General features: G+C 54.3%; 1 protein-coding gene across 1 annotated transcript in view; it reads right to left on the bottom strand.

Moving 5' to 3' along the window:
• Positions 1-475: 475 nt before the first annotated feature.
• The window catches only part of TCEA2 (transcription elongation factor A2), a 63634-nt gene continuing 36632 nt past the window's right edge, over positions 476-27477 (bottom strand). The window contains exons 2-10 of the mRNA XM_061361285.1: positions 14165-14315; positions 11745-11807; positions 11015-11120; positions 9512-9602; positions 5141-5274; positions 3735-3791; positions 2820-2974; positions 2394-2540; positions 476-646 (exon numbers count right to left, since the gene is read on the bottom strand). Of these exons, the coding sequence (XP_061217269.1) occupies positions 476-646; positions 2394-2540; positions 2820-2974; positions 3735-3791; positions 5141-5274; positions 9512-9602; positions 11015-11120; positions 11745-11807; positions 14165-14233 (993 nt within the window). The 5' untranslated portion in view covers positions 14234-14315. The remainder of the gene's footprint in view (positions 647-2393; positions 2541-2819; positions 2975-3734; positions 3792-5140; positions 5275-9511; positions 9603-11014; positions 11121-11744; positions 11808-14164; positions 14316-27477) is intronic.

The raw sequence follows: 27477 nt of genomic DNA, 5'->3' as shown, positions 1-27477 counted from the left end.
CCATTGCTGCTCTCTCAGCGTGTGACAATGCAAACTCACTTGGGACACAGAACACAACTGGAGCTGGCGTATGGAGGTCACGCTCTGAGCTGCTTTAGGCTGCTGCTCTCAGGCCATGGCACGTTATCAGCAGAACTGCAAGAGAGGGGAGTTGAAACCTTCGTTAGAAAGCCTCACTGCCAAAGGGAGCTCTGGGGCATACACACAAGACTGGGATGCAGGGGATGTCTTGTTTCTGAAGCTGGGATTCTGCAGAGGCAGGGCTCAGCCCCTGGAGCAGGGAGCAAACTGATTCTCCCAGCCATTGCTCTTTGGCACTTGAACCCTCAATGTCATCACCACCATCACTCAGGGAAGCACCGTGAGGCTGCTCATGGAAGAAGGGATATGAGGAGGGAGACAGGGAATGTGAGACTTGACCCAGCTCTGTGGAGATGGGGTGAACCCAGGAGCCTCCATCACCTGCTAGAGGCAGTCAGTGCTTGGCAAACACCTCGGAGGGCAGCCAAGTACCTGCAGGTGGTGGTGCAGCCACCCACCCCCCCCAGTGCCAGCAGCAGCCTTGGTGTGGTACCTTCCAGCGATTCCCACACTCGTTGCACACGACGAAGGTGGTCATGGGCTCATCCGAGCTGCGGGTCTGCACCTGCAGGGGGGGCACAAAGGAAATGAGAGCCAAGCAATCACCATCACCCCATGGGGGTCACACTGGCACATCAATGAGACCCTGAGGCTTGGGACAGCAAAAGAAGCCTCCCTTTAAGATGAGTCTGGTTATGCTTTACACCTCTACGCACACCTCATGGCCCCTCTCTAGCCTGGCACTACCCAGAGGGATGCGCTGTGGGGCAGCAGATTTCCCTGCTCACCCCCTCTGCTGCCCATTCTCTGTGTGTGGCTCCAGGCATGAACAAACCCAGTGCAAATCCCTCCCTGTGCTGCCCCTGGGAAGGGAGGCAGCGAGACCACAAACCCCTCAGCCCATCAAATACATGCTCAGCAGCAACCCATAACAGCAGCACTCGAGCCATTCCCCACTTACAGACCAGTCTGTGTCCTGGCCTCACAGGAGCATGCTCTGAGTTACCAGGTCCTGCACATTCCCAGGCTGGTTTGTACTGGAGCCATTCAGGAACTCTGCTATTTAACCCAGATGTGGCTGCTGCCTCTGACCAGCCCTTGTCCGAAACACATACTTTGCTGAAGATCAGCTTTTCATGGCATTTGAATACCACAAGGCAGCTCCACACTGGAAATGCTGGCACTCCCTGTGCAAGTCAGGCAGCAGAACTGTGCTGAGGGGTAATTATGAGCTATGTGTATAATTACCCACTCTGCAAGAGTCACTATTTGCATGATGCACATTAAGCAAGTTTTGCAAGCAGGCTGGATGGCCAAACTCTGGAATTCTCACCCAGTGTTCCTGCCTGGCTTCCAGTGCTTTCATAAACGCCACTTCATCTACTTGGAACGTAGAGCTCAGTCACCAGACAGTGATTTTATTAATAGAAATACAGAAAACCAGATATTTCTATTTAAAAGACACTGCTGTCACCTGCCTCATTCCAGGCAGTTGCACTCCAGTCCAATACAGGAGGAGACTGAGTCCCATGTGCTGCTGAGGTGAGATATTCCAAGCACTGCTTCCAACTGACTTACTCAATACAGGGCAAGGCTGTGGGATGCAAAACCACTCCTGAGCCAAGGGGAATCCCTGGTCAGCTGCCTGGCTCTCATCTGCTCTTGCACATCAGGTCCAAGCACACACAGTTTGTGCACACCCACTCGGTAGCGATCGTGTGGTTGCTGGTGCATTTTTGGGTCTCTGCACATTCTAATGCACTGAGTCATGGCAAAGGCACATTTATCTCCAGATGCCTGGCAAGGACATGGGAATGGAAAGCACTGGTAATGCATAAGCCCTCCAGCAGCTGCCCATTGAGAAGGAAAATCCCCTTTACCTGCTCACATCACTGCTTTGGTTGTTCCTTGTTTGATTTTTAACTAAGTTGGGATCTGTCTTCTCTACAGCCTTCATTTGCTCTTTTAACACCATCAACACACTGGGTTTCTGCAGCCTCTCACCTACACTCCCCACTCCTTTGAATCAATGCATTCCCAGCACCTGCTCTCAAGGAGATGCAGATCTTCTGAAAGCTTCCTTGGCGCTGCTCGTGTACAGAGAGCCAAAAGAAGCTACACAAGCTCCACGGAAACACAAGCACAAATCACTGTGCAAAAGCAGGACATTTAGAGAGCTTTAAGCACACAAAAGGGTTCCCTCCACCAGTAGCAAAGTTTGTGCTGTCATGGAGCAATAAGAGCTCGTGACTGTGATGGATCATGTCCTGTGCAGGGGTCAGTGTGGAGGCTGCAGGAGCAGGAAGACCAACCTGGGTGTAGGTGCAGTTCTTCTTCTTGCACTTGCCACAGGTGAAGAGGTCAGTCTGTGTCCCTCCTGTCTTGGCCATCTGATGCTCCCGGATGGCTTCTTTGGTCATGGCTTTCCTGATCTCTTTCAGCTCATTGCTGGCCATTTCCTTTTGAAAGAAAAGAGCAGTATTAACCCCATCTGTCCAGTTTGACCTCCACACCCACCACAGTGCAAAGAGTCAACAGGATAGGGTGGCCTAACAAATGGGTATTAAGACAGAAAGCCTTTCATTCCTGGTGTTGGCTTCATACCTAGGCCCCTGTGATGATTTAAAGGCCCAGACTGCTCCCCACAATGCAAACCCCATTGCTACTCACTCCCTGTGCACTCAGCAACAGCAGAGCATCCCCTGTAAGCAGCAAACCTGCTCCTCAAGCTTCCTCACCTCCGAGGTCATCACTGCGATCTGCTCAGGGGTGATGGCCCCACACAGCACGTTCTTCTTGAGCTCAGGGTTTTTCGAGTCCTTCAGGTTGGAGATGCGGCTCCTCACTCGGTTCTTGTACTTCATGTCTGTGTTCTTGACATCCTGGTATATGCGTACAGGGCAGTTAAGGGCTCTGCAATAAACCCAGAGGCCTCCAAGCACCTTCTACACCACTCATGAGTAGCAAGGGAGTGTTACGTGCTGCCGTGGCACAGATGAGGGTGCTGGCACCCAACAGCAGTGTCTGCTCTGGGAGGTTAATGATGGATTTGGGAGCAGGGTAATGCAATCCCAGATCCAAAGCTTTCAATTCTGGCTTTTTCACTGTGCTGGAAGTAATCTGTTTGCAGTTACACTCCGGTTCATCAACCTGCTCTTCCTCTGAGCATCGTAGCCACAAAACCCTCCATTAAGAGGGTCCATAGTCCTCAAACCAAGCAAGCTCCTGACTTAAATCAACACGAACCTGATGCTCACTGCTCCATCCTTCCCATTGCTTGGTCTCTATCAGCACATTCTCCTCAACATGAGGCACAGGGAAGCTGCATGTATGTGAAAGCAGAGGTGAGCAGGAAGTAGGATGCTGATGGGAAGGACAAGCTGGGCATTCCAGATCATTATGGTGTGAACAGGAAGGAAACAACCACATCCATCACACCAGGAAGGGTTGTGCCCTGAGCTCCCAGCACTACACTGATGGCTCCTTAGTGAGCCAGGACTCAACCAAGCAGGGATAGAACCAGAACTCCAACAAGCAGAGTTGCAGCAGAACATTTATACAGAGACAAACGGTCCCATCTCTCCTCCAAGCACATTCATTTCATGGCCTGGTGGCATTCAGGCCCTTGAGGAAGCCCTGTGCAGCAAGGATATATTCTTCAATCTGGGCTGCTATGTGCTCACAGTCAGCACCAATGGCAACATAGTCATCTGGAAGACAAAAGAAACATAAGGTCAGTGACTTCCAACAAGACAAAGGGTCCTCAGGCTCAGCGTTCCTGAGATACAAACCTAAAGAGCTTTCTATTTGGATGTAGATGCTCTCTGCATCAAATGGCCTTTGCTTTACCTACCCTCCAACCCTTCTGCAAAGGGCAGTGATGAAAATAGACCGGTCCGGCCAGTCTGTGCTCTCTGCCTCTCTAGATGGACTGCACCAGACAAACCTAACAAGAACCTTAGCCCCAGAACATAGTTTCTTGGGGCAGTTGAAATCAAACATATACAAGCAGGAATTGAGTGTCATCAGATACTGGTGTCAATGAGAAGTAGCTCTACTCAGACCAATAACCTGGCAGGGAACAAAAGCATGCAGCACTGGAATCAAGCCTTCATTCTCTTCTCACTTCGGGACTCTGCTCTCCCTCTTCTTTCACCCACCAACTAAACAGCATCAGAGAGTGTAGCAACCAGTGCCATAAAGTAAGGACCATAAGCAGAACAGAACTGAGCTTAGTGAAAGACTCAAGTGGACTCATTCCCAGACTCCATATGGAAAAAGGTTTTTCTAAGAGGTATATGAAGCATTTAATGCAGCATAAACACATGCACAGGAAGGCTGGAAGTAAAGACTTGAACTTCTCCATCTGCTGTCTACATTCCTTGGCTCCAAATGAATAAAACTCTACAGGGCTTAGACCCCAATTTTCCAAAGGGATCTGCAACTTGGAGACAAGCATGTGTTCGGCTTGAGGTGTTTCAAATCTGCCTGTCAGAGATGCTGAGCACCTGCAGTTGCCTTCCATTTTCGATGGCACAGTCTGAGTGCAAGAGAGACCTGTTCCACCCCAGATCCACAGAGGACCAGAGCATTTAAGAGGCTCCAGTCTGTAAAGGGAGGGAGGGAGTGTAAGAGCAGACAGTGACTGGGGTAAGCACCATTACCAACAGTTTCCATCTATTGAGTTACAGCTCCACTTTGTGCCCAAGGGTAAGCAGAGAGGACAGCTTTGCTTTACAGACAAGACCGAGCTAGAAAGGGAAGCAAATACCTGCACACCTGAAGATTAAACTGGCCAGACCACCCCAGGCTGCAGAGCACAACCCCATGTTCTTAGCATCCATTACCTGACACAGTGCTGAGCCTCTGGATCAAACCAAGTCCATGTAAAAGTGTCTAAGGGATGTGTGTCAAAGGGGTGACCAGTGGAGCTGCTGGTAATAACCCCTTGACAAAGCTGCTTTGGTACAGCATATCTATAGTACTGACCTACACACAGAGTGCACTAGGAGCTGTGAAGCACTTCAAGCAATGCAGGAATTGCCTCCCCAGCACTTACCATCAGCCTGCAGAGCTGCTGTCAGCATCTCCCTGCACTTGTTGCGGACAGCATCGCAGGTGACGGGCGCCGGGGGGAAGGTGGTGATTTTGGGGGTGGTCGGAGTCTTCGGAGGCTCCTGCCTTTTGTTGGAGCTAAAAGAGAAACTTCAGCTGTCAGAATGGCTCAGTTTGGGGCACTGAGAGCAGAGAAGGGATCAGCAGGGATGTGGCCAAGCATCCTGTTAATCACAACACAAAACCAGTCAGAGGAAAGCAGTGCAGACACGCGCCCGAATCAGCACAATACAGCAACCAACCCCATCGACCCAGGCACGAGCTCTCCTGTGACTCTGCCAGCTGTAAAGGGAGGGTTTAACCCATGCCAACCAACTTGTCATTCATCCACACAACTGCACCACTGGGCATGAAGTGAAAATGCTACAAAGCCACTGGACACCATCAGTAACTCAAATGCACTCAGACTTGCTGTGACCATCTCGGTCTGGTAGTGCAGTGCAGAGTCATGGCACATTAATCCTCTTATTTCACAGGACACCAAGTCCATAACTGCTCTTAGCAAAAAGGGAGCAGAAGCCACCAATAAAGTGAATCTCACGTGGTTCCACAACTCACATCTTTTGCTGCCAAGATGTCAGCAAGAGGAAAGAACTGAACACATCAGTGCTCCAGCCCTCTGTAGCTGACAAGGAGTGCAGGATGCTGCCTTCTGAAGGAGAAAGCAGAGAAGCCTAAAGGAGGAGCTGCAAAGCCAAGGAGGAGAAAGAAAAAGGCTCCTTTGGCTCCAATATTAAACCATAATACATAAGAGGATCTTTTTCCTGTAACCTGGACAAGACTCCGATTACTCACCTCAGAAGAGCATCTCTGCAAGCCACACAGAGCTTGCACAAGACTGAAATACTGGTTCCCTCATAAAGGTAGCTTCATTTCCACTTGCAAGCAATCATAGGCACAGACAGGGGAATGCAAACACTTGCCTGCTCTGTATGACTCAGGTCATCTGCCAGGGGAGCTGGCTGGGGAGACTGGAGGCACAGAATCAGCACCCAGAGCTGCTGCCTGCACCATCACAGCGTGACGAATCACTGCACAGGCTGGGCTTGTGTGCACTGTGCATGCTGGAGAGGAGCTTCACTGAGCTGTTCAGCTGATGCTACACCCACAGTGTTGAGACATCTTGCCCATAAAGCCTAACATCTGCACGGAGAGTCAGTTAGCCCTGCAAACACTGATGTGGGCCATTATGATTCCCAGATGATTTTATAGAGCTCTTCCCCTCCACCTTAAATCAGCAGAACAGCAATTTTATTCAGCAGACACTGCTCCAGCTTTGGTGTTTGGGTCATAAAATGCAGTGTATTTATGGCCAATGCCTGGTAACATTAATGCAGTAAAAGAAAGAGAAACCCTGGTATTTCACCCTTGCCATTGTGGCAACGCATCCTTGAAGATCCAAGTGGTTTGACAATTGCTCTTCAGCTGGGTCATTACCACCAGCTCTATGCCAGCAAAAAGAAGTGTTATGACCAGGCACTTCCACTTCACTGTCCTGGAAGGGATTAGTCAGCCCCCAATAAAACTGTGCTAAGCTGGAAACCTTCCGAATGTGCGGCTGCACAGACTGAGCCAGACAAGGCCAGGGATTTATCCTGGGAGACCCTGCTGCTGAGTTCAGATCCAGTTTGGCTCTGCAGTGCCTTAAAGCCTGTAGATCATCATTAGAGCTACTGGATTTCCACAGCTCAAAACCTCACCAGGCCCTTTTAAGCAGCATCCACCAATGCACCTCCAGTAAGTTGTCCAGGTCAAACCAGAGCAGATTCATTGCTTGCTCACATGAAACAGATACACTCTGAGAGGGATTATATTGCAAGCTTAGTGTGGATCTTTGACCACCAGCTGAATAAAATCCTTTTTACCAGCTTGTTTTACTGGGCAGCACTGCAGGATGCTATTAAGGAACAGATTTGTGTCCAAACAGCTCAAAACACTCAATAGGATTTACACCGCACATGTTAAGGACAAACATCTTAGCTTGTAAGTAAATTAGACCATGAGCTTCTCCCATCGGGGATGTGCAAAGCACCACCAGGTACTTTTGTACCTAGGGAGCTGCTGCATACAGATCACAGGCAGTGCACATGAGGCATACACAGCAAAGCACCCACGACTCAAATAGCTCTGCTTAAAATCACAGCTGATCATGTTGCATAAAACAGCCTGGAAAAATGAGACCTCCCAAAGGAAAAAGGCAAAAAGCTTCAAAAACATACCTACAATAAAGGGAAAGGCTGAAGGAACTGGAGTGCTTTGCAGCAGGGAAGTCCTGGAATACTGGAAAACTTGGGATGGAGATTTCCACTCTCTAGAGGTGGGGAAAAAAGCTAAAGATGCATGGTTATTCCCCTGCTGTTAGCTGAGAAGACGTTCACCTATATACACAGCCTATGTGCCCCGAGATGACAACAGACTTTCAGCCATTCCAAAGGCTGCACAGAAAGTCTGTCAAGCTTTCAAAGTTAGCTTGTAATTAGAAGAGATGTAAAAGAGCTCAAAGACACCTAAAAGACTTGTGTGTTCCCTGTGGTTCACACTGCTGCTGTTAAACAGGAGAAAGAGCTTGTAAATCCATCCAGGCAACAAAAGCTCATACATAAAAAAGGCGATGCTGGAACAAATGGTGGCGAAGCAACAGCCAGGGACTGCACTGGAAGGAAGTCCCACAGAAGAGCTGAATTCAGGCCGCAGATCCAAGACCTCCTCATAAAAGCAGTTTAGAGAAGCCTGGAAGAGGAAAAGTTCATGCTGCCAGAGACAGAGAAACATTAGACACAGCCCATTAAAGTGTACTACACTAATGGGCTAAGATACTACAGCACAGCAGAATATGCTTTGGATTACAGTAATGCAGCAATGCGAGTTCCCAGGTGCCAGCTCCACACTGGCTGGCTCCCAGCCCTCAGGTCTTGCAGCTCCCTAGTCACTACAGAGGGATTTCTACATCTGTGCTCCAGAAAGCAAGGCAAGCTTCAGGCCAAGGACTGTTCAAGTTTCTCTGACAGAAGAGAAGAGCAAGGCCCAGCCATAATCTATCAGACTAAGTGGCTGAAATACTGCCTACAAGCTGATCTCTTTGGTGTCTCGAGAGCAGCCTCATCTGAACCAGCTTATCACACACTGAGCAGCTAGTCAGCCTCTCTCCATCACAGCCTGTGCTCCCAAGAACAAAGACTCTTCACTGCTAATAAATCCTCTTTTTGTCAAGGCAGATTAGTAGTTTATTTTGCAGCCCTGGAGCATTCCAGTCTCTAAAGAGAGCCTGGCTCAAGCTGACCTCAGGAGCTGGCCACTTCTGCTGGTCTATGCTACTCTAATCCATTTGCTTCTGTTTATCCTTCCCAGCCAAGGGGACACTTTGCCACTCAGAAGATGGAGGCTGAATGTGTGTAGAAAGCATCAAGGAGAAAAAAACCCTGCAGTATCTGCAGCACATCAAGGCACAGGGGAGCATCAAATGACAAGCCAGAAAGCTCCACATACCCCATAGTAACTGACAAAGCAAGGAGCCACAGCAGGGGTTTGCCTCTACCTGCAGCCAGGATGCTATTCCAAGTGAAATGATGAGCGTCAGCCTTCAAACCAGATGTCCTAACAGGCCCAGCTTGTTTTGCTCATCAAGTGTCTACTGCAGTGTGCCCAAGGAATGCCTCACACTTCCATCCCCTCAGGGTCTACATTCCACAAGGTCAAGTTCCCAAAGGTTGAATCAGAAGCTTCTCTGTTTCTTTGACCTCATTCCTGGCTTGAGCAGTAATATCCAGGTTCTTGTCTTCTCCTTTCCCCATCAGGAACAGCCAACAGGAATTCCAAACAGGCTTTTGCCCTTACCCTGGAGGGAAATCTGCCTCCTTTACCAGTAAGCTGGGATGGGTCAAGGACAAAGGAATGGTTCACTATAGTGACGCATTAATCCCATCCATCACTTGAAATTGCCAAGACCAAAAATCATCTTTGTTCTAAGGAGGTCAAAGTTAGAAATAAGCAAAAACAGATAAAAAATGCAAAAGAAAGAATCAAGGAATTTACTATGAGATCAACACCTAAGAGCAGAAAAATAGAGAATAAGAAGTGATTAAAATCACAACACTCACTAAAGCTACTCTATTTCGTAGATGTATATTTCTGCATTACACTATTAAAAGCACCACACATCATCTCTGAGCAAGCCTTCACTTGTGGTGTTTCTGACCAGGAATTTGACAACACAAAATACACAACTCACATACCTAAGAGTAAAAATCAATGTAAGATACCATAAGAAAGCTCACATTCTCTAATCAAACCCTCTTCGGTTACAGGGAAGCATTACCTTTGGTCTCTTGAGTTACCAGTCTCCTTCGAGGAGGATGCTGGCAAGGACAGGCCTTTCTTTTTCTCCTCACTTTTGTCCTCAGAAGCATCTGTATTCAGAAGAAGAGAAATGGATGCTCAAGGGTTCTGTATTGACCTTTATATGCTACAACCCTGCACACACTAATCAATGTTTAACCCTACACAGCATTGGCCTAAAGCAGGTTATTACTCTCCAAAAAGAAACGGGGGAAAGAAGACCTTTACAGCCTTCAGTGCTTTCCAACAGAGCTTTTGCTTGTCTCCGAGTAGAAACTGATTCAAACCAAAGCCTTCCTCACTAAACTAAAGAGCAATCACGTTCCCTGCCTCAGACACAGGCTTCTCACAAGACAAGCCTCAGAGACACCCTGGCTGCAGAGCACTGATTACATCAAGTTCTCTAAAGCACCGTTTCAAGCAGCATTTCCAGCCACCACCACCTGACGGGCCAGCATGGGCTGGTCCTTCTGGGAATACAGCTTCTGCTGTACCCCAAGTGCTGCTGAAAGCCAATAGCACAACCCTGGAGAAGCCTTTCATTAGGCTGCACAACAAGCCTGACCCAGAGGTGAAGTGTCTCAGCCTGGCCAACACCCATCATGTGGAAGCAACAGTCCCAGCCAGGGCAGGAAAGGTGCTTCTAACATTCATTTAGCCTATCAAATGAGGAGCCCTGGGGTGCAAAGTAGAGTCAAGCACATTCCACTCGGCCTCAAACACTACATTGTTCTTGCTCTTTCCACACAGAGCTGCCCCAAAAAGATCTGTTCAAATAGGAGCATTTTTATCTCGCGTTGAGGTACTCTGTCACCAGCACAGAGTGGGAGACACAGGGTCCCACTAGCAGGACACAGGTAGAGCTGCCCCTCTAACCCCAGCACTGCAGATGCCTCATTCTTCTATCACAAAGGAAACCACTAAACCCACATTTGCAATCCCTCCCTCTGTGATGCTGACATTAGTCTGTGCTGTATCAGCTTGAAGATCCCACAGACAGAACTACAAGCTGCTGCTCATGGCACCCATCACCATGAAAGCCTCCCCAGCAGGAAGCAGTCCATGTGAGTTTCTCTACAAGGTGTTAAACTGAAGTCCTTCTACAACTCATCACCCAAATGCATTCCAGCATTTCTCATTGCAAGTGGTTGCACAAGGCTGACTGCACACCCTGTATTAATGACACACAGCACAGAAGCGGGGGCAGAGGGTTCAGAACACAGATAAATAATGCTACTACTTCTTATATGGGTAAGTACATGCAGTCCTGAAGCTTTCAATGCTTTTTCATGGATGAGCTAGCTCAACAAGCTACTAGAGGAATCCATGGTAGACCTGAAAGCCAGAGGGTGCAATTGTAAAGGCTGGTTTGCCAGAATATTCTTTTCAGATCCAGAGATGAATGGATCCCAGAAACCCAGCCTGCAGCTGAAGGCAGCTCCTTCCCAAGTCAAATATGACAGGAACATGCTGATTTCCTTACCTAGGAGTTTCTTCCAAGATTTGATGAGGGATTTGGCAAGAGAGATCACTTCTTCATCTGTGCTCTGCTTCCTCAGTGCATTCACTGACATCCCAATGCGGGTGGACTGCAAGTGAACACTCAAATGAATCACTCCAAGCTGGATTTGTTATTTGTTACTAACCCAAACTAGAAACAAGCATGAGGAAGTCAAAGCAATGACCAAGATATGAAGTATCCAAGGAGCTGTAGAATGATTATCTCTTCTTGTTAGAGTGAGATGACTCTCCAGCACAAACTGACCAGAAGCAGACATCCACTCACCCACAAACACCTTCTCTACAGGTCTGGAAGTGACATTCAACCTTGAGTAAAAAGACTCAGGATGCATATCTTAATCTCAGTACTGTAATTCTGTTCACACTCCCCATTGTCCTAAATATTACCATCACAAAGCCTTGAAGAACATCTCCCATGATTGCCCTCTGTGGTTGCTACATCCATTTGGTCTTTCCTCTTCTTGAAGCCTAAGAAAGGAGCAGTTGCCCACACCTGCCTCATCAGCTACACACTGTGGCACAGAGCTGTTTAACTGCCACTCCAAGCCCCAGGTTCAGTACTGTTTTCTGTATTTAACATTTATTTTGATGCTTTCAGTGAAGCAAGAAGCAAGACTAAATCTCTTACATTTATTAAGACACTCTGAGCTCATCCAGATGCAGACATCAGCTTCTGACCCTGTGCAACTCACCTGCAGCAAGTCCAAAGTCATAGGCATACTTTTCAGTTCTTTCAGTAAATCCATTGCACCATCCTGGAGAGGAAAAGAGAAACTCAATGAGTGCCTCAGCTCTTAGTAAAGAGATAATGGGAATAAATTCAGAAAGCTGAATCCAAAGGGAAAACCACCAACACTCTGTGGGGATTGCTGTTCCGGATAGACAGGAGATCCTACAATCTGAAGGCACCTCAGATGTTGGAATGGGCAGAAAAGGAGAGCACTGGATCTCTACAGGTCTTTGCTGGTGTATGGAACAACTGCAGCATCAGCTTATTGTCCTTACCTGGCAAGTACTGGCTCACAAGAACAACCTGGCATGGTTGCAAGAGCTTCCAGTCACCCACCTACAGCTTGGAATCACTGTCCAGAGCTCAAAATATCCTCTTGGAACATGAATCTTAGTGTAGCTGTTTCCTGGTTTTCATATTAATACCCCACTCTGCTCAGGACTATTGCTGATACCAGGAGCAAAGTCATCAAGCAGGGATGCTGAAGGGCAGGTCACTTGAACTCATCATATGAGGTTTCCTTGCATCAGTTCTGCATTCCAGAGCCTGGATCTAGAGAAAAATCTGGCTAGGCAATATGTAGGTACCTAAACTGGATAGTCACTCAGAAATGGCAGGGATGACAGCCTGCAGTATGCCTGGCTATTCAGCTGGCTCTTTCCTCCCGTTCCCTTCTACCAAACGAGGCCTTCTAATGTTCCCATTTAAGAGCTCATTTAAAACACCAACCACTCCAAGCCCATTGGCAGCACAAGGCCTACAGAACCCAAACTTGTGGAGAACAGAAGCAGCCTGCACGGACCCAGTCCTGGGATCCCATCCTCCCTACATTCCCGATTCATGGCAGGAAGCAACCCAGCTGCCAAATGCCACCCTACAGAACAGATGCTGAGAAAGCCAAAGCAGAGTCAAAGCTGTCAGCGTGCACACCAGCAACACACACCAGCATAAACCACACGTTACCATACCCAGAACGAGCAGCTTCCCACTCGGGCAGCTTCACACCTTCCCGTTCCTCCTGCAGCCAAAAGGACTCCATTAAATCCAGCCCTTAACATACAAAATGACCTGGTGGTTCCTGTCTCCGTTATCACAAAGGGAGTCACACTGGCAGCAAATGGGGATCCATGCAAAAACTAGAGCAACAAAGAGGTACTCCAGGCAACCATCCTGCAGGAAGAGTTAGCAAATTAGCTGATGTACAACGCACACACTATGGCAGTACCACACCAACGCCAGCCCAGAGGAAGCACTGCAGACTGCTCTGAAGAAGCCGCCTCTTTCCTAATGAAGCTTGGAAGCAAATTCAGCATAAGTTGCTCCTTTCCTATTTCAGCAATGGCGTTGAAAGCCTACCACCAATGGGAACAGACATCACAGGCTGTGCTTTAGCCCAAACACACTCTCCTGGGCTGTTAGAGCTACACAAGCACCCGTTCTCACCCCATCCACCGCTGGCAGAGCCTGTTTGGCATTCCAAAGTGCACACGATGGCCGCAGCCAGCATCCCATCACCCAAACACCACGTTCCCTAACCCCATCCCCTCCTGCTCCCCACTGCCATGCCCCAGCTGTACAGCAGGCCACCACCACAAACCCCCATCACCCAGATCACTGCCTTAGCGCTTGTGATGCTGTTTGTACTTGTATGAGCACCAACAGACATACCCCATTAGGCAGGGCAACACTTCCTAATGCAGTTTCTCCCCCTGTGTGCAGACAGCAGCGAGGCCAGCCCTCCATGCTCCAACACACAGGAGAGTGAGCAGAAATGGTGCTTGCATGGGGCAGGGATGCAGGAGGCAAGTACGGAAGCACTGGGGCTCTCCCTAAGGGCACACAACAGGGCTCCAAGGGCAGTGCTGGGAGGGATGCGCAAGGAATCCTCCTTCCCAACGGCTCCCAACTCAAAGACTGAGGATGCTCCAAGGAGAGGAGCGCCCCAGCAGGAGCGGGATGAGCCCCAAGGATGCTGAGATGCGGGGAGGAAGGGTTCCCATAGCACCACAGGGGAACATGGAGCCGCCCCCCCCCTATAACGGCCGGTGGGTGGAACCCGCAGCGCAGCAACGGATGGGGAACGGACATGGGGCCTGTCCCCCAGGGCCGCCCCATTCGGGAGAGGGAACCGCACCTTGATAGAGGAGGGGGCTTCTGCTCTATCGCGATAGCGACAGTGGTGGGGGGGGCCCACATAAGGAAGCCCCAAAAATGAGGGCTGGGGAAGGAGGAGACCCCCTCACAGCGGGCGCGGAGGGAGAAGCAAGGAGCCCGCAGCGAGGACGGGGCGCCGCGGAGAAGGATGCTGCAGCCGCCAGCCCCGGGTGAAGGGGAGGCCGCTCACCCGAGGCGTGCAGCGGGGGCCCGGCCGCCGCCACTCACCGCGCTCTTCTTGGCCACCATCTTGTCCAGCCGCCGGGCGATGCGAACGATCTCCTCCTCCCCTCCCATGGCGCCGCTGGCCGCGGCCGCCGGTCCCGGCCGGGACTGGGGGGAGCTGTCGGTTACTGCCCGGTGCCCACCACAACCCCCGGTCCCTCAGGCAGAGCTGGCGGCGCGCAAGGCACGACGGGACTTGTAGTCCTCTGGGCGCCAGCTAGCCTCGTCATCGCAGGGCGGGGGACTACAACTCCCAGCGTACCCCGCGCTCACCCCGGGGCACTGTGGGGGCTGTAGTCCGAGCCCCCCAATCTCAGGCCCTGCAGCGGAGCGCGGTCCCCATGGCTCCCCGCCGAAGCAGTGGGGACACAGCGGTTGTGGGGCACCCCGGGCCGTCCCCTTCTTCAGCCAGGCCGAGCTGCCCCATCCCGCAGGGCTCCATCACCCCCATATGAGTGCCAAGAGGGATGCTGAACACTGCAGCACCGGTTCGCAGAGCCCAGCCTTTTATAAACTGCCCAGCCCCTGCCACAGCTGAGCCCCATTTGGCCGCCTGCAGCAGCCGCAGGTGAGCGGGTCCCTATGGAGCCCAGAGCACCGCCTGAAAGGGCAGCTGGGATTGGGCGTTTGATCAGCGTTGGAGTCGCTTTTCCATTCCTGAGCATCACAGGGGCATCACCCGTGGCTGCAGCCCTGCATCGGGTGACCCTTAACGCTGTGGTTATCCCCACTACACTAAGACGCGGTGACTGCAATGGGTCCGGTGTGGACTTGGGGGTATCTGAGAGAAGGACGGGATGGAGCGGGGCTGGATGCTTTCGGGGTGCCCAGGCGCGGAGCCCCCCTGTAGGTGGCACTCGTACGCTGTGCGAGCGCCCCGCGTCCCCCGGGGACCTGCGGTGGGACTCTGGATATTGTTGTTCCCTCCAGCTGGTTCCTGGCAGCGGGAGAACTTCCATGGCCTCCTCCCGGCCCTGCCTGCGCTGGTAAAGAGCGGCCGCATCCTGCCCCGGCGCGGCTGCAGCGCAGGGGGAGGCAGGGGATGCGCTGCTGGGTGGCCTTGAGGCTGCCTGTGCTCAGCTCCATCCATGCTCTGCCCTGCGGTGACCCAGTCACTGACGGCAGAGTTTAAGCTTATGCAGCACACAAAGGTGGGGAGCATTGAAGAGATCAGTGCTAAACCTCTGCTGTGGTTGTCCCCCAAACCCACCCATTCGGCACCTTTGCAGCAGCTCGCATAGAGCTGGACATACCCCTTGAGCGAGAGCTGCTCCCTCAGATGTGCGAGATGCATTCAATTCATTCCCAAACCAGCAGAGGTGGCCCCAGACCAAACCGAAGCTCCAGACCCTCTCCTCGCCATGGCTCTTGGAGCTACCTTGAAACTTCCTGGCTTGGCCCCATATGTGCAAGCACAATTCCCTCCAACCCGGCGTCTGGAGCCTCTGCAGCATCTGGAATGCCTCCATCCCTTGGCAGGGGCTGGCTGGGAAGCAAGGGGATGCCATTTTGGAGGGGCCCACCTCTGCGAGGGCAGGAGGGAACAAGTCCCAACAATGGGACCTATGGGGCTCCTTGGAAGCGGGACCCATGTGTGGGGTCGGGTCACGCCGGTCCTTGGCGTCAGAGGCACGCTCGAGCAGCACTGCTGCCACTGGGGCTGTGGTTTGTGCCTCTGCAACGCCAGGATGGTTCCTGACCACAACTATGGATGGGGACGTGTCTGGGATTCCAGAGCTCCCAGTCACCGATGCCGAGCGCCATCACCCCATTGCGGGTGAGAAACCCATCACCCCACCAGCACCAGCCTCACTCAGAGCCCACGATGGGCAGTGTATCCATGAGGAACACCACGGCATAGAATCCTTATGTACAACCCCATTATGGAAGCGTGCCCATCATGCAGCCAGCAGCATCCCCCTGCTCTTGCCAAGGGTTAACAGCGCGGAGCAGCGAGGTTCCTGCCTGACCTTGGCTGGGAAGCAGCCGTGGCGTCGCTCAGCTCAGCCCGGCCCCTGGAGCGCAGCGCGGAGCCGGTGGCCGCAGCGCTCCCGGAGCCTGGGTGGAGGTGGCTGCAGAGGAAACCCCACCTCCGCGGGAGCAGGAATTCCCAGAGAGATTCCCGCTCCGGCACCGTGAACTCGCCGTTACCTCCTTGGGAGAGCAGCTCCTTGAGCAGGCTGCAAGCAGAGCAGGGCCGAGGCTGCGCAGGAGATGGGGAAGGGGCTTTAGCTGACCCTGAGCACCAAGAGGCACCGTTACAGAGGCAGAGCTTGCTGCTAAACCAAGCCCCACAAAAGCTCACCTGGTTTTGCCATCCTGTGTTTCCCAAGTGATCCTGAACCCGGATCAGGTCAAATGAGCTTTCCTTGCTTCCAGCATCCCCAGCAGATTCAAGTCACCGTTATTCCTTTGGAGATGGGCCACCAAACTGCACTCTTTGTCTTGCTCCCAACCACTGGAGGTTCAATGTGGTCCACTCTTTGAGAAGGCAGAGAGACGCCCTCCTGGACCCAGCCTTGCTCACACACCTATCCCGAGACCAGGGTCTCCAGGATCTCAGCCTTGGGATCAAAGCTTATAGGGACCTTGGGATCGGAGCTCATGTTGGTTGTCCCTTGGTGACACACTGGGTTCTGAGCTGGTAGAGGCACCCCATCCAGGGAGCATCAACCAGCAAGCAGATGGAATACCCTGACCCGCATCCACTGCCATGAACACCAGGCAGGAGATGGGAGCAGCCGCCATAGGCTTTGCCAACACTGGTTTTGAGGAGGGGTTTTGGTGCATCTCCCCTCCTTTTCACCATGAACCTGCCTTGGTGGCACCGGAGGGCTCCTGGCTCTGCTGAGTGCTTTGCTTTGGGCTTTTGGCTGTCTCCATTGGCACCGCAGCCACCACAACAGGACCTCTGTGCATCACTGGTGAGGGTGCCCATAGCACCGATGGCTAAGCCATTCCTGACCATGCTGGGGATGGCTATTCTGATGGTCAAACCATTCCTAGCGCTGGCCATGCTGGGGATGGTTATTCTGATGGTCAAACCATTCCTAGCGCTGGCCATGCTGGGGATGGTTATTCTGATGGTCAAACCATTCCCAGCACTGGCCATGCTGGGGATGGTTATTCTGATGGTCAAACCATTCCTAGCGCTGGCCATGCTGGGGATGGTTATTCTGATTGTCAAACCATTCCTAGCACTGGCCACGCTGGGGATGCTGATCCTGCTCTTCTTCCCAGCTCAGATTTGTGCGAGGAGGAGGAGAAATCCAGGGGAACAATCCCCTAAACATGAGCTTGTGCCAGCCACAGAATAGGAGCAGGGATGTGCCTTTTGTCCCCATCCTTGCTGCAATTGTCTCATATCTCTGTCTCCCAGCCCTGGCACCAGGGACAGTTGACCCTGGAGACCTAAATCCTCCATCCAACCCCATAAGAAACCCAGAGAATTCAGCACTAATGGTGACTTGGCATTGCTGTCTTGCAGCCCATCCTGTCTTCTCCTCCAAGGAGCCCCATAGCCTCCCACCACATCGGTCCAGGAGCTGCTGGTGCCTGGGGATGCAGCCCTCTGGTCCTCCTGGGACACGTCCTGCACCAGGAAGGGCTGCAGCCATGGAGGGATGAAGGGGAACATGGCCAGGACCACCCTGCATGGGAGCCCATGTGAAACAGGGAGCATGCAGGGGAGGATGTGGAGATGTCTGTTCCTCTGGGCTCTGCTCACTGCGAGTGCCAGGGTGAGCTTTGGGACCTCCAGCTTTGCAGATGCTCTTCAAGAGGCCCTTTGGATGTTCCCTAAACCTGGCTGCTGTTCAAACTAATAATGACAGGGGCAGGAATGAGTGCTGAGCCCGTCACACGTTGTGAGATGCTCTCAAGGGGTCATGGACCAGAAGAGCCGTGCTAACCAAGTGGGTCCGTGCTGCTGTGCTGCACCAGCCACCAGTGCTCACTGGGGCTGGTCCCTGCGTGCGTGAGAGCGTGTGTGAGCGCTCAGGGCTCCTTTCTCTCCCCCTTTCTGTCTCCTTTTATTCTCCTCCATAAAACATAGGAAGTCCAAGCCATTCATTTTGCTATTTGTGTCTCCCTCCCCACGCCCCGGTTCCCTCCCTTGCCCCCTGCAGCCTCGCTGCTTGCCCAGCATCCTTGACCCCGAGGAGTCTGGTGTGTCTGCACTTCCCTTTTGGCCCGTGGAAAGCACCACTCCGAACGGGGGCCTTGATAAGTCTGCTGTGGGAAGGCAGGGGCTCCTGGGCTCTCACACAGGGCTTTCCCATGTAGCACTTCCTATGCTGTCCCTGCTCCATCCCCAGCTCTCCGGATGGCCGTGCCCCACCGTGGCACCAGCTCGGTCCTTTTGTGACCTGCTCTGTGTCAAAAGCCACAGTGCATGGAGGGAGGCATCCTCCCAAGGAGGAGGAGGAGGATGCTCAGCTCCTCTCACCCATAGCAAAGGGGTTTCAGCTCCTCAGCCCATTCTCCTGTTGGTTATACAGAGCTCTGATGTTGAGGTTGGGATCAACAGGACCTGTGTCTTGTCTGCAATGGAGCAAGCATGTGGCAGAGCAGCCAGGGCTGGGACTGAGACCTTAGAGGGGATGGAGACAGGGATTGACTGGCAGAGAGGGAGGAAGGGGATGCTCAGAGAGAGCAGCACAGAGAGGCCTTTCTTAGGAATACCCTCCCTGAGCTGCCCTGACACAGCACAAAGCCCTTGGGGTTCCATCCATGGGCTGGGGATCTCTCCATCACCACCATGATGAGGACACGAGGACTTTGCCCATGCATGGACACTCACCTCCCTCCCCAGCAGCGAGGCAGAGGGTGAAATCAGGCAGCGAACAGGCAGAGTTTGGCCTCCTCCATCCATGGCTGGAGTGGAGGCTGCTTTGGCACGGCCGCAGGGAGCTGTGCAGGGCAGATTGCCCCCCATGGCAAAGGCACCCGTGATCTAAAACCTACTGGAGCTTCTAGGGATGGATACGTATTCATGTACCTGAAAGGGCAGCTGGTTGAACTGGGAGGACTGGGAGGAAGAGTCTGATGGGTGAAGTCAGCAGGGTGGGTGGCTCCATTTGTCATGCTGAGGGTGAAGGCAGCACGTTCCTACTCATCCACAGAATCAGCTGGGTTGGGAAAGCCCTTTAAGATCATCACATCCAACATTACCCCATTGCCTTCATTATTCCCTTGGAAACCCCTTGCCCCCCACATGGGGTGTCCCTGGGTAACCACAGCCATGGCACTGTAGATAAGAGCCTTCTCCCTCTTATCACCCCACCAGCAGCACTGCAGCCGGCTCAGCAGCCCCGTGGCCGAGCCCCGAGCCCTGATCTCATCAGCGCAGCGCACACTCACGGCTCCAACAATGACCTCCTTCCCTGCCCGACACAATTCCCAGAAACACAGAGCCTCCCGCTGGAGCCTCCCGGGGGAAGCGTGCCAGCCGGCCCGGCGGCACCAGCGCTGCCAGCCCCAGCTCCGCACGGAAAACAAGGCTGTGCTATGGGGAGAGGCTGAGCTGGAGCCCCCCGGGGCAGCCGGTAGTAGTCGGGCTCAGGAAGACCCTCTCCCTCTGGGTGTTCATCACCGAGTGCTTTGCCCCATCCTAAATACCCCATTGCTGCCTGGCTGCCATCACCCTGCCTGATCCGAGTGCCCGCTGGGTTCTCAAAGGATGCTCAAAGAGGCAACACCAAGCCCAAAGAGCCCTGGTTGGGAGGGTAACCCCTGGCCCCAGTGGACCCCCAACTCCAAGAGGCTTTTCTGCATCCCACAGCATCACTGAGAGCCTCGGTCTGCTGGAGCTTTTCCTCGGCACGTTTGAGTAATCAGCACTGTGGCTTCCAGCTGGAATATGTGGACACCAGGCATGGCTGGATCATGGAATGATTAGAGATGGAAAGGAGCTTAAAGCTCCTCCAGCACCAACCCCTGCCACGGGCAGGGACCCCTTCCCCTGGAGCAGCTTGCTCCAAGCCCCTGTGTCCAACCTGGCCTTGAGCACTGCCAGGGATGGGGCAGCCACAGCTTCTCTGGGCAGCCAGCCTCTCTGCCCCACACATGCACCAGCACCACAGGGATGGGGAGCAGCACCCGGCACGGTGCAGTGGCTGGGATGCCAGCACGGGTGCAAGGGGCGGGAGGGCCGGCACGGGATGCACTGCTCACAAAAACACATGGGGGATGCTGAGGAGGACAGACTCGCTGGCTGCATCGGGCTTCCTGCCCCCCGGCCGTGGCTGACATCATTGCTCCCGGTGGGAATGTCCACCCCAGCCCTGCTCAGCCCCTGACAGCAGCCAGTAAGTTCCTGACCTCCTGCCCGGCATTCCAGCCTCCCAGAGAGCTCCATGCTACCCCCTGCCACCATGGCACGGCAGCTGGCAACCCTGCATCCTCTTCCTCACCACCTCACGAGGTGATGGATGGCATCGGTACCCCATGTGCTGGGTGCCTCTTCCCGATCTCTGTGACGTGGCTATCTGGAGACCCTCTGTCTTGTGCTCTGGGCCCTGCATCCCTTCACAGCACACTCTATACCCTCACCAGTGTGCAGCACTGGGGCATGTGGCAGCCCTATGGATGCTGCTTCGGAGGTGCTGCTGCCCTGGGCAGGATGATGGCTCCATCCCACTCATCCTCCTGCACATCCAACCCAGCCTAGTACTGTGTGTTCTTCACACCCCCCCTATGTAGACTGACAGAGGAGCTGCAAACCTGCCTCCTGCCCCTGCCCAAACCTGCTGCCATCAGCACTTTGCTGCAGCTGCTTCCAGCAATGCTGCTCTAAGAGCTTTTCCCAACCTAACCCCCCCTCTTTCCCGGCTCCATCCTTCTGGCTCCAGCCCATTGGGGATGGAAGGTTTCTCCTTCCCGAGCACAAATATAACTGTAATCTGCTAAACCCCGCTGCTGATCCCGACGGCATCCTCCTGTCCCGAGCTTTCCTACAGCGCAGCCTTTATACCGGTAATAGCACCGGGCTCCTTCTCCCATCATTGTTGACTCGACAATGAAAACTGTTTGTATTATTGTGTCCCCGAAGCTTTGCCAATAGCACATGTGTCCCGGGCTGATAGCAACAGGCTTTGGCAAGCCTGCGGCTCCATCAGATAAGAGCCTTTAACCTTATTTCTCCAGCTCCAGCACACCACGAAGGGCCGGGCTGTGGGGAGCCTTTCCCTTATCCCCCCCCCCAAGCGCTTCCAGATCCAAGCGAATGGAGGAGGGAGATGGAGGTGCTCGGGGCTGGGAAACAGCCTTGGTGCGGGAAGCGCCCTGGAGGGGGCTGGAATCATGGAGCCGCTTTCCCAGGCAGTTTAAGGGGCTCAACGCGCCGCTGTCCCGGTCCTTCCTTAGGGAGCCGCCCGGCTCCACCTTGGCGCAGCTCCCGCGCACAGCAGGAGCGCAGCGCAGGAGGAGCGCTGGAACCCGGCGGCCCTCGCACGCTCCCGGCTGGCCCGCGAACAAAGCCTTTGCCTTGGAGCCCTTCCCCGCTGCCTCCCGCCTGCCCCCCCCCCCCCCGGCAGCAGCCTTCATCCACGGCATCCTCCTCCTCGCACCCTGCATCCCCCGGGCCCGCTCACAGCATCCCCAAGCCCCGCTGCTGAGGTGCCCTTTTCCCTCCGCTGCAGCACAAAGGATGCGCTGAAACCAGAACGCAACGATGCTGCCCGTGGCAAGCTTTCCAATCTCATTTCTAGGCGAGTTTACAGGGGGGATGAGCTGTGAATGCAGCACCTTCATGAACGTTTCCCTTCCCTTCGTGTCCACATGCAGCGCTGAAAAGCAAAAGTTGTTCCTCTGCTTGCAGGGAGGAAAAGCTCTCAGGCCCTTTTCTTTATTCTTAGGATTATTCCTGTAATTATTAGTATTGTTCTCTCTCAGGAAAGAAGCACTCAGTGAGAATTACCCTGCTACATCCTGCCCTTTGCCGGGAGGGTATTGTCTCTTAGGGGCCTGAGGAGAGGCTGGGTTACCCCATGCCCTGCACATCACATGGGGAAACTGAGGCACGAAGTCACAGCAACATCTAACCCCGCTCTCCTTTCCACTTAGGCTTGGCACTGAGGGTTGTCCTGTCTATATGCAGCTGAGGTTGCTCTCAGCATCACCGCCACCCTTTCTGCTGAGCTGTGAAAGCCTTGATGAAGCAGAGGGGTAGCCACAAGTCCTCATGTGCAAGGAGCTGGGATGCGAGCTTCAGTGAAGGTTGTCACTTCCAGGGATGCAGCTAAAGGGTCCTCTACCTCCAGGGATGCTGCAAAGTGCTCCCTTCCTCCAGGGATGCTCCAAAGTTTCCCTTCCTTCAGGGATGCTGCAAAGCGTTCCCCTTCTTTAGGGATGCTGAAAGTGTTCCTTTCCTTCAGGGATGCTGCAAAGTGTTCCCCCTCTTTAGGGATGCTGCAAAGTGCTCCTTTCCTTCAGGGATGCTGCAAAGTGTTCCCCTTCTTTAGGGATGCTGAAAGTGTTCCTTTCCTTCAGGGATGCTGCAAAGTGTTCCCCCTCTTTAGGGATGCTGCAAAGTGCTCCCTTCCTCCAGGGATGCTCCAAAGTGTTCCCCTTCTTTAGGGATGCTGAAAGTGTTCCTTTCTTTCAGGGATGCTGCAAAGTGTTCCACCTCTTTAGGGATGCTGCAAAGGGGCTCCTCTTCCTCCAGACCTGGCCAGGGTGATGCTCAGAAACCTGACAACCTCCTCCCCAGGGTCCTGTGAGCAAACCAGCCCCTGTGTGGAAAAACCCAAGCAGAAAGTGCTGGTCTCAGGCTGCAGATGAAGTGGGGAGAGGGGAGCGCGGCACAGCCAGCAGCCATCTGCCATCTGCGGCAGCGCGGTGAGGTAATGCCTTGTGCTAAGTTGGAACATGTCGAGAGCCACAGCAGCTCTGGAGAACAGCAAACCTTCCCCAGATGGAGACACCCCGAGCTGCTGCATCAGCCCCCATGGGGAGGGAGAGGATGGGTGACCCCCCTGCAGCCAGCAGCCACCCTCCCTTGCTCACTTGCCACTGCAGAGAGGCAATAACCAGCTCAGCCCCTGCTGATGAGCAGAGCAATGGAGGTGTGATCGCTGCACTGACTGCCTGAATCCCCTTCCCCTCCCCTGCTTGGAAGTGGCATCCTCATCCGGGTGTAGCACAAGCCCATTAATCCATGGTGCTTTCAGCTGGATGATGCTTGAAGAGCAAGGGATGAGCAAACACCCAGCGGAGGTGGGAACGCACAGAGCAGAGCCCCAGCAATGAGAAGGCTCCTTAAGGGGAGACCTCATCACAGTCTTCAATACCTAAAGGGGCTTTAAGCAACCTGGAGAGGGGCTTGGGACAAGTGATACAGGGACAGGCCAAGGGGAAGGCTTGAACCTGCCCGAGGGGAGACTGAGCTGAGCTCTTAGGCAGAAGCTCTTCCCTGTGAGGGTGCTGAGGCGCTGGCACAGGGTGCCCAGAGAAGCTGTGGCTGCCCCATCCCTGGCAGTGCTCAAGGCCAGGTTGGACACAGGGGCTTGGAGCAAGCTGCTCCAGTGGAAGGGGTCCCTGCCCGTGGTAGGGGTTGGAGCTGGAGGAGCTTTAAGGTCCTTTCCAACCCAGCCCACACTGGGATCCTATGAACGGCCGGCTCAGCAGTTTTCCTCTCATTTGCTCTTTTTCTTGGCTTCCAGCTCCATCTGATGAGCAAAGGGCACTGGGGACAGAGGGAAGGTGCCCCGGGGCACAGTGGCACGGTGCCGGCCAAGCCCGGCAATCAGGCACCGCATCCGAGGAAGCGGAGAGAGTTGTCTTTCTCTTTCAGCTCTTTTCAATAACCAGAGGTCAGCCTTGTTTGTGCAGGATTATAACTGGAATGACAACAGCCATACCCATTGTGTGAGCAGCGAAACCCACAGCTAACCCCAAAGGGCTGCTTGCTCTGCATGGGCAGCAGCCAGAGCTCGTGGTCCTCACCAGGGCCATCCTGCCTCCCTTCCCCTTCCTGCACCCCAGGGGTGGTCCTTGGGGGGCCTCATTTCCACCCACATCACCCCAGGTTTGCCCCCCAACCTGCTCCCTGTGAAACCCAGAGCTCCCATGCTCCAAACCCCACCAGGATAACACCAGGAAAGGCTTTGCCATGTGGTGCAGAGCTGGAGTCGCTTCCCCACAGCTGATCACAGCAGCAGTCATTGCTTCAGTGCTCAGCTCCCATCAGAGGAGAGCCCAGGCTTTTAGGAAGGAAAGTCTTACACTTCTACCAAGTATTCCAGGACTCCCATAAGCACATTTTTGTTCAGTATTAATGAATTACCTCAATGTGGAGCTGCTCATGCCAAATACATGAATACAGAGCGCAGAAAAGCCGCCGAGGAGCAGGTTTGGTGCTGTTCAGCTGCTCCCATGGGCACAGTTTCATCTCTCAGTTACAGCAAGCAAAGGAGCTCTGCCTGTGGCGTCGTGTCCCTGGGGCATGTGCAGATCCTGGGCGCACCGGGGTTATCCACTGCTTCCATCCCTCAGATTGGCAGAGAGTGCTGCTCGCTGGTGGCTGCGAGGGGATGCAGCCAAGAGCTGGGATCCTGCTCTTTCCGCATGCCCAGGCTCACTGCTCTGCACTGCCTGACCATGACAGAGTACCAGTCTGGTCTGGGATGGAAGGGACCTTAAAGCTCCTCCAGCTCCAACCCCTACCACGGGCAGGGACCCCTTCCACTGGAGCAGCTTGCTCCAAGCCCCTGTGTCCAACCTGGCCTTGAGCACTGCCAGGGATGGGGCAGCCACAGCTTCTCTGGGCACCCTGTGCCAGCGCCTCAGCACCCTCACAGGGAAGAGCTTCTGCCTTACATCTAAAGAGCTACAGAACTTCCCCTGTTTCAGTGTGAACCCATCACCCCTTGCCCTATCGCTACAGCCCCTGATGAAGAGCCCCTCTCCAATGGGGCTGACAACAACCACCCATCCTCTCCCCACTGCCCCAGCTTGGGTGGAAAGGGGCTGCTCCTTGGCCTGGGGACATGGGGATGTGTCACCCTTGCACAGAGGTGGCTGCTGCTGGGATGCTCCTAACACGGATGCCACAGTGCATCTGCTGGCGCCCTGCAGCCCACTGCCTGCCTGACCCACTGAACCCTTTGTGCAGGAGGAAACCGGGCGCTGGAAAAGGGGAGGCTCTGGTGGAGCAGGGAGCGTTTCCCAGCAGATGACTTCAGCGCCGGCAGGGCTCACACACAGCCACAGCCCCGAGTCCTTTGCTGTGCAGGAAGCGCCTTTCTTTGGGAAGCCTTTGTTCCACCAAGGCTGCAGCAGCCCCGGGGGACCCTGCAGGACCCGCCTGCATGGGGGCACATTCTCGGGGTGCTGGGGGGGGCCAGGGGCTGGGCAGCCCTGCAAGGGTCCCACATACTCCATGGGGAATGTCCCTGCTCCCCTTGACCACCCCAGGAGAGAGCATCACCCTTGGGATGAAGAAGCGGATGCAGGTGTTGGTCCATCCACCCATCCATGCATCCATCCTGCCTTGCCACGTGGTGCTGGGTACCTGTCCAGTGTGGCCTAAAGATAACGATGAGCTGTAATCAACCACAAACCTCTTCTTGTGAAACCTCTCATTCATCCAATTGAATGCACCTCGGCACCAGCCCCACACTGGTTATGACGTGGGGGTTGATTCATTACTGGTGTGAACACCTCTAGAAGCAAGACTGGTCCATGTGAGGGGCTGGATCCTGCCCTTGCCCCACCGATTTCTCCCCTTGTGCCTTGCACCCTCTGCAAAGTGAGTATAAAATGCCATTTTCCCATCATGGCTGCACAGCCCCTGGGGCCCCTGCAGCCAGAAATAACCATCCCGTTCAACCACCAACGCTCACCCCTACCTTCTCCCACCCCCCCCGTTATCCCCCCACCACCCCTTGGGATGCTCCACATCTATTTTTAGGCCGGTGGGAGCCGGGCTGGCAGGAATCACCCCCGGCACTGGCTGGGAGCAGGGAGGGAAAGTGCCTTTGTGCCGGGGCGCAGCGCGGCCGTCCCGCCCCGCTTCCTCTCTTAGGTGTGGTGCTGGGATGCGAGGAAGGGAAGCGGAGGGGTGGGGGGGGGTTGCAGCGAGTCGCAGGCCCAATGGAACTGAAGGGGGTGGAAGGAAAAGCAATAATAGGAGAATAAAGCCCTGGTGCCGGGTGCCTGCTGGGGTCCCGCTCGCCCGACGCCAAGCGCGGCGAGGACCGGTCCCCCGCTGGTGCTCACCGATGTTATCTCTGCCCAGGGATGTCCAGAGCTTCCTCTCTCTGTGCTGTGTGGGGGGGTTCTGTGTCCTGAGTATGGCCCCCATGCAGTGCACCCTGCACCCCGGCTGGTGATGGTGCACACACCAGGGTGGGTGTGAAGCAGCATGGCATTGCCCAAGCAGGCAGCGCATCCCCTTCGTGCTGGTCCAGGCTGGCATTGTCGCATCCAAGTGTTTTTAGGTGCTTTGGATGCTGCTCCATCCCTCCTCGCAGCTTTCTCTCCCTGTTTCATCCCTCATCCCTCCTTCTCCAGCAACCATGCCCTTCCTTTTCCTATCCACCACCCTCCCTGGCTCTTTCCCCTGCACTGGGATGCAGCACCAAAAGCAAGTGCTGGATTAGCAGACACGCTGCAAGGCAGCGTTTGCACTGCATGCGTGCTCTAGGGTCCAAGTCCTGGGCTTTGCTCCAGGAGGTCCCAAAGCACCCAGTTCCACAGGGACAGCAGCACTGCTCTGATCCCAGCCCATGACATTCCCTGCAGAGGAGGTCCATGCTCGGAGCGGTCGCATGGAGCAAGCGTGGCAGCAGGCACGAGGCTCTGTGGGTTTGTCCTGGCTCTCAGCATCGTTTCCAGGGCAGGGAAAGTCTGAGCTTCCCCAATCCCATCCCCGCTGCAGCTCATCCCCACCACATCCCAAACGCCAGCCAGTGCCACCAGCTCCAAACCCAGCTCCAGGCCAGTTCTGAGCCCAGAGGCCAAGGATGCTCCTGGGGCCGCGGGGTGGATGTGACCAGGGAGAAGGACCAGGACTGGCAGCAGTGGGATAATCCTGGTCTATCCCCAGCAGCTTCCCACAGTGACTGCCCCGATGCTGCTCACTTCACCCCACAAGCAGCCACAAGCCCTGTCCTGGGGACCCCCATCTCCCCCTAGCACCCACCTTGCTGCTCCCTAAGGCAGGGGCAAAGAGCCAAAGCCTCCAGCATCCCCGGGACAGCGATGCTCCGGCTCCCTGGAAGATGGGGAGAGCAGAGAGGAGGCTGCTGCAGCCGCACGGGCTCTCCCATGGACTGGTGCTGATTTGCTCTTGCACAACATTAACAAGAGGCTGC

The sequence above is a fragment of the Neopsephotus bourkii genome, unplaced genomic scaffold (genome assembly GCF_033783945.1).
Source record: "Neopsephotus bourkii isolate Nb327-2 ecotype Australia unplaced genomic scaffold, CSIRO-AGI_Nbou_v1 NB_1060, whole genome shotgun sequence".
Lineage (NCBI taxonomy): Eukaryota > Metazoa > Chordata > Aves > Psittaciformes > Psittacidae > Neopsephotus > Neopsephotus bourkii.
The sequence above is the reverse complement of the archived record's forward strand: the minus strand, read 5'-3'. Positions and strand labels throughout refer to the sequence as shown.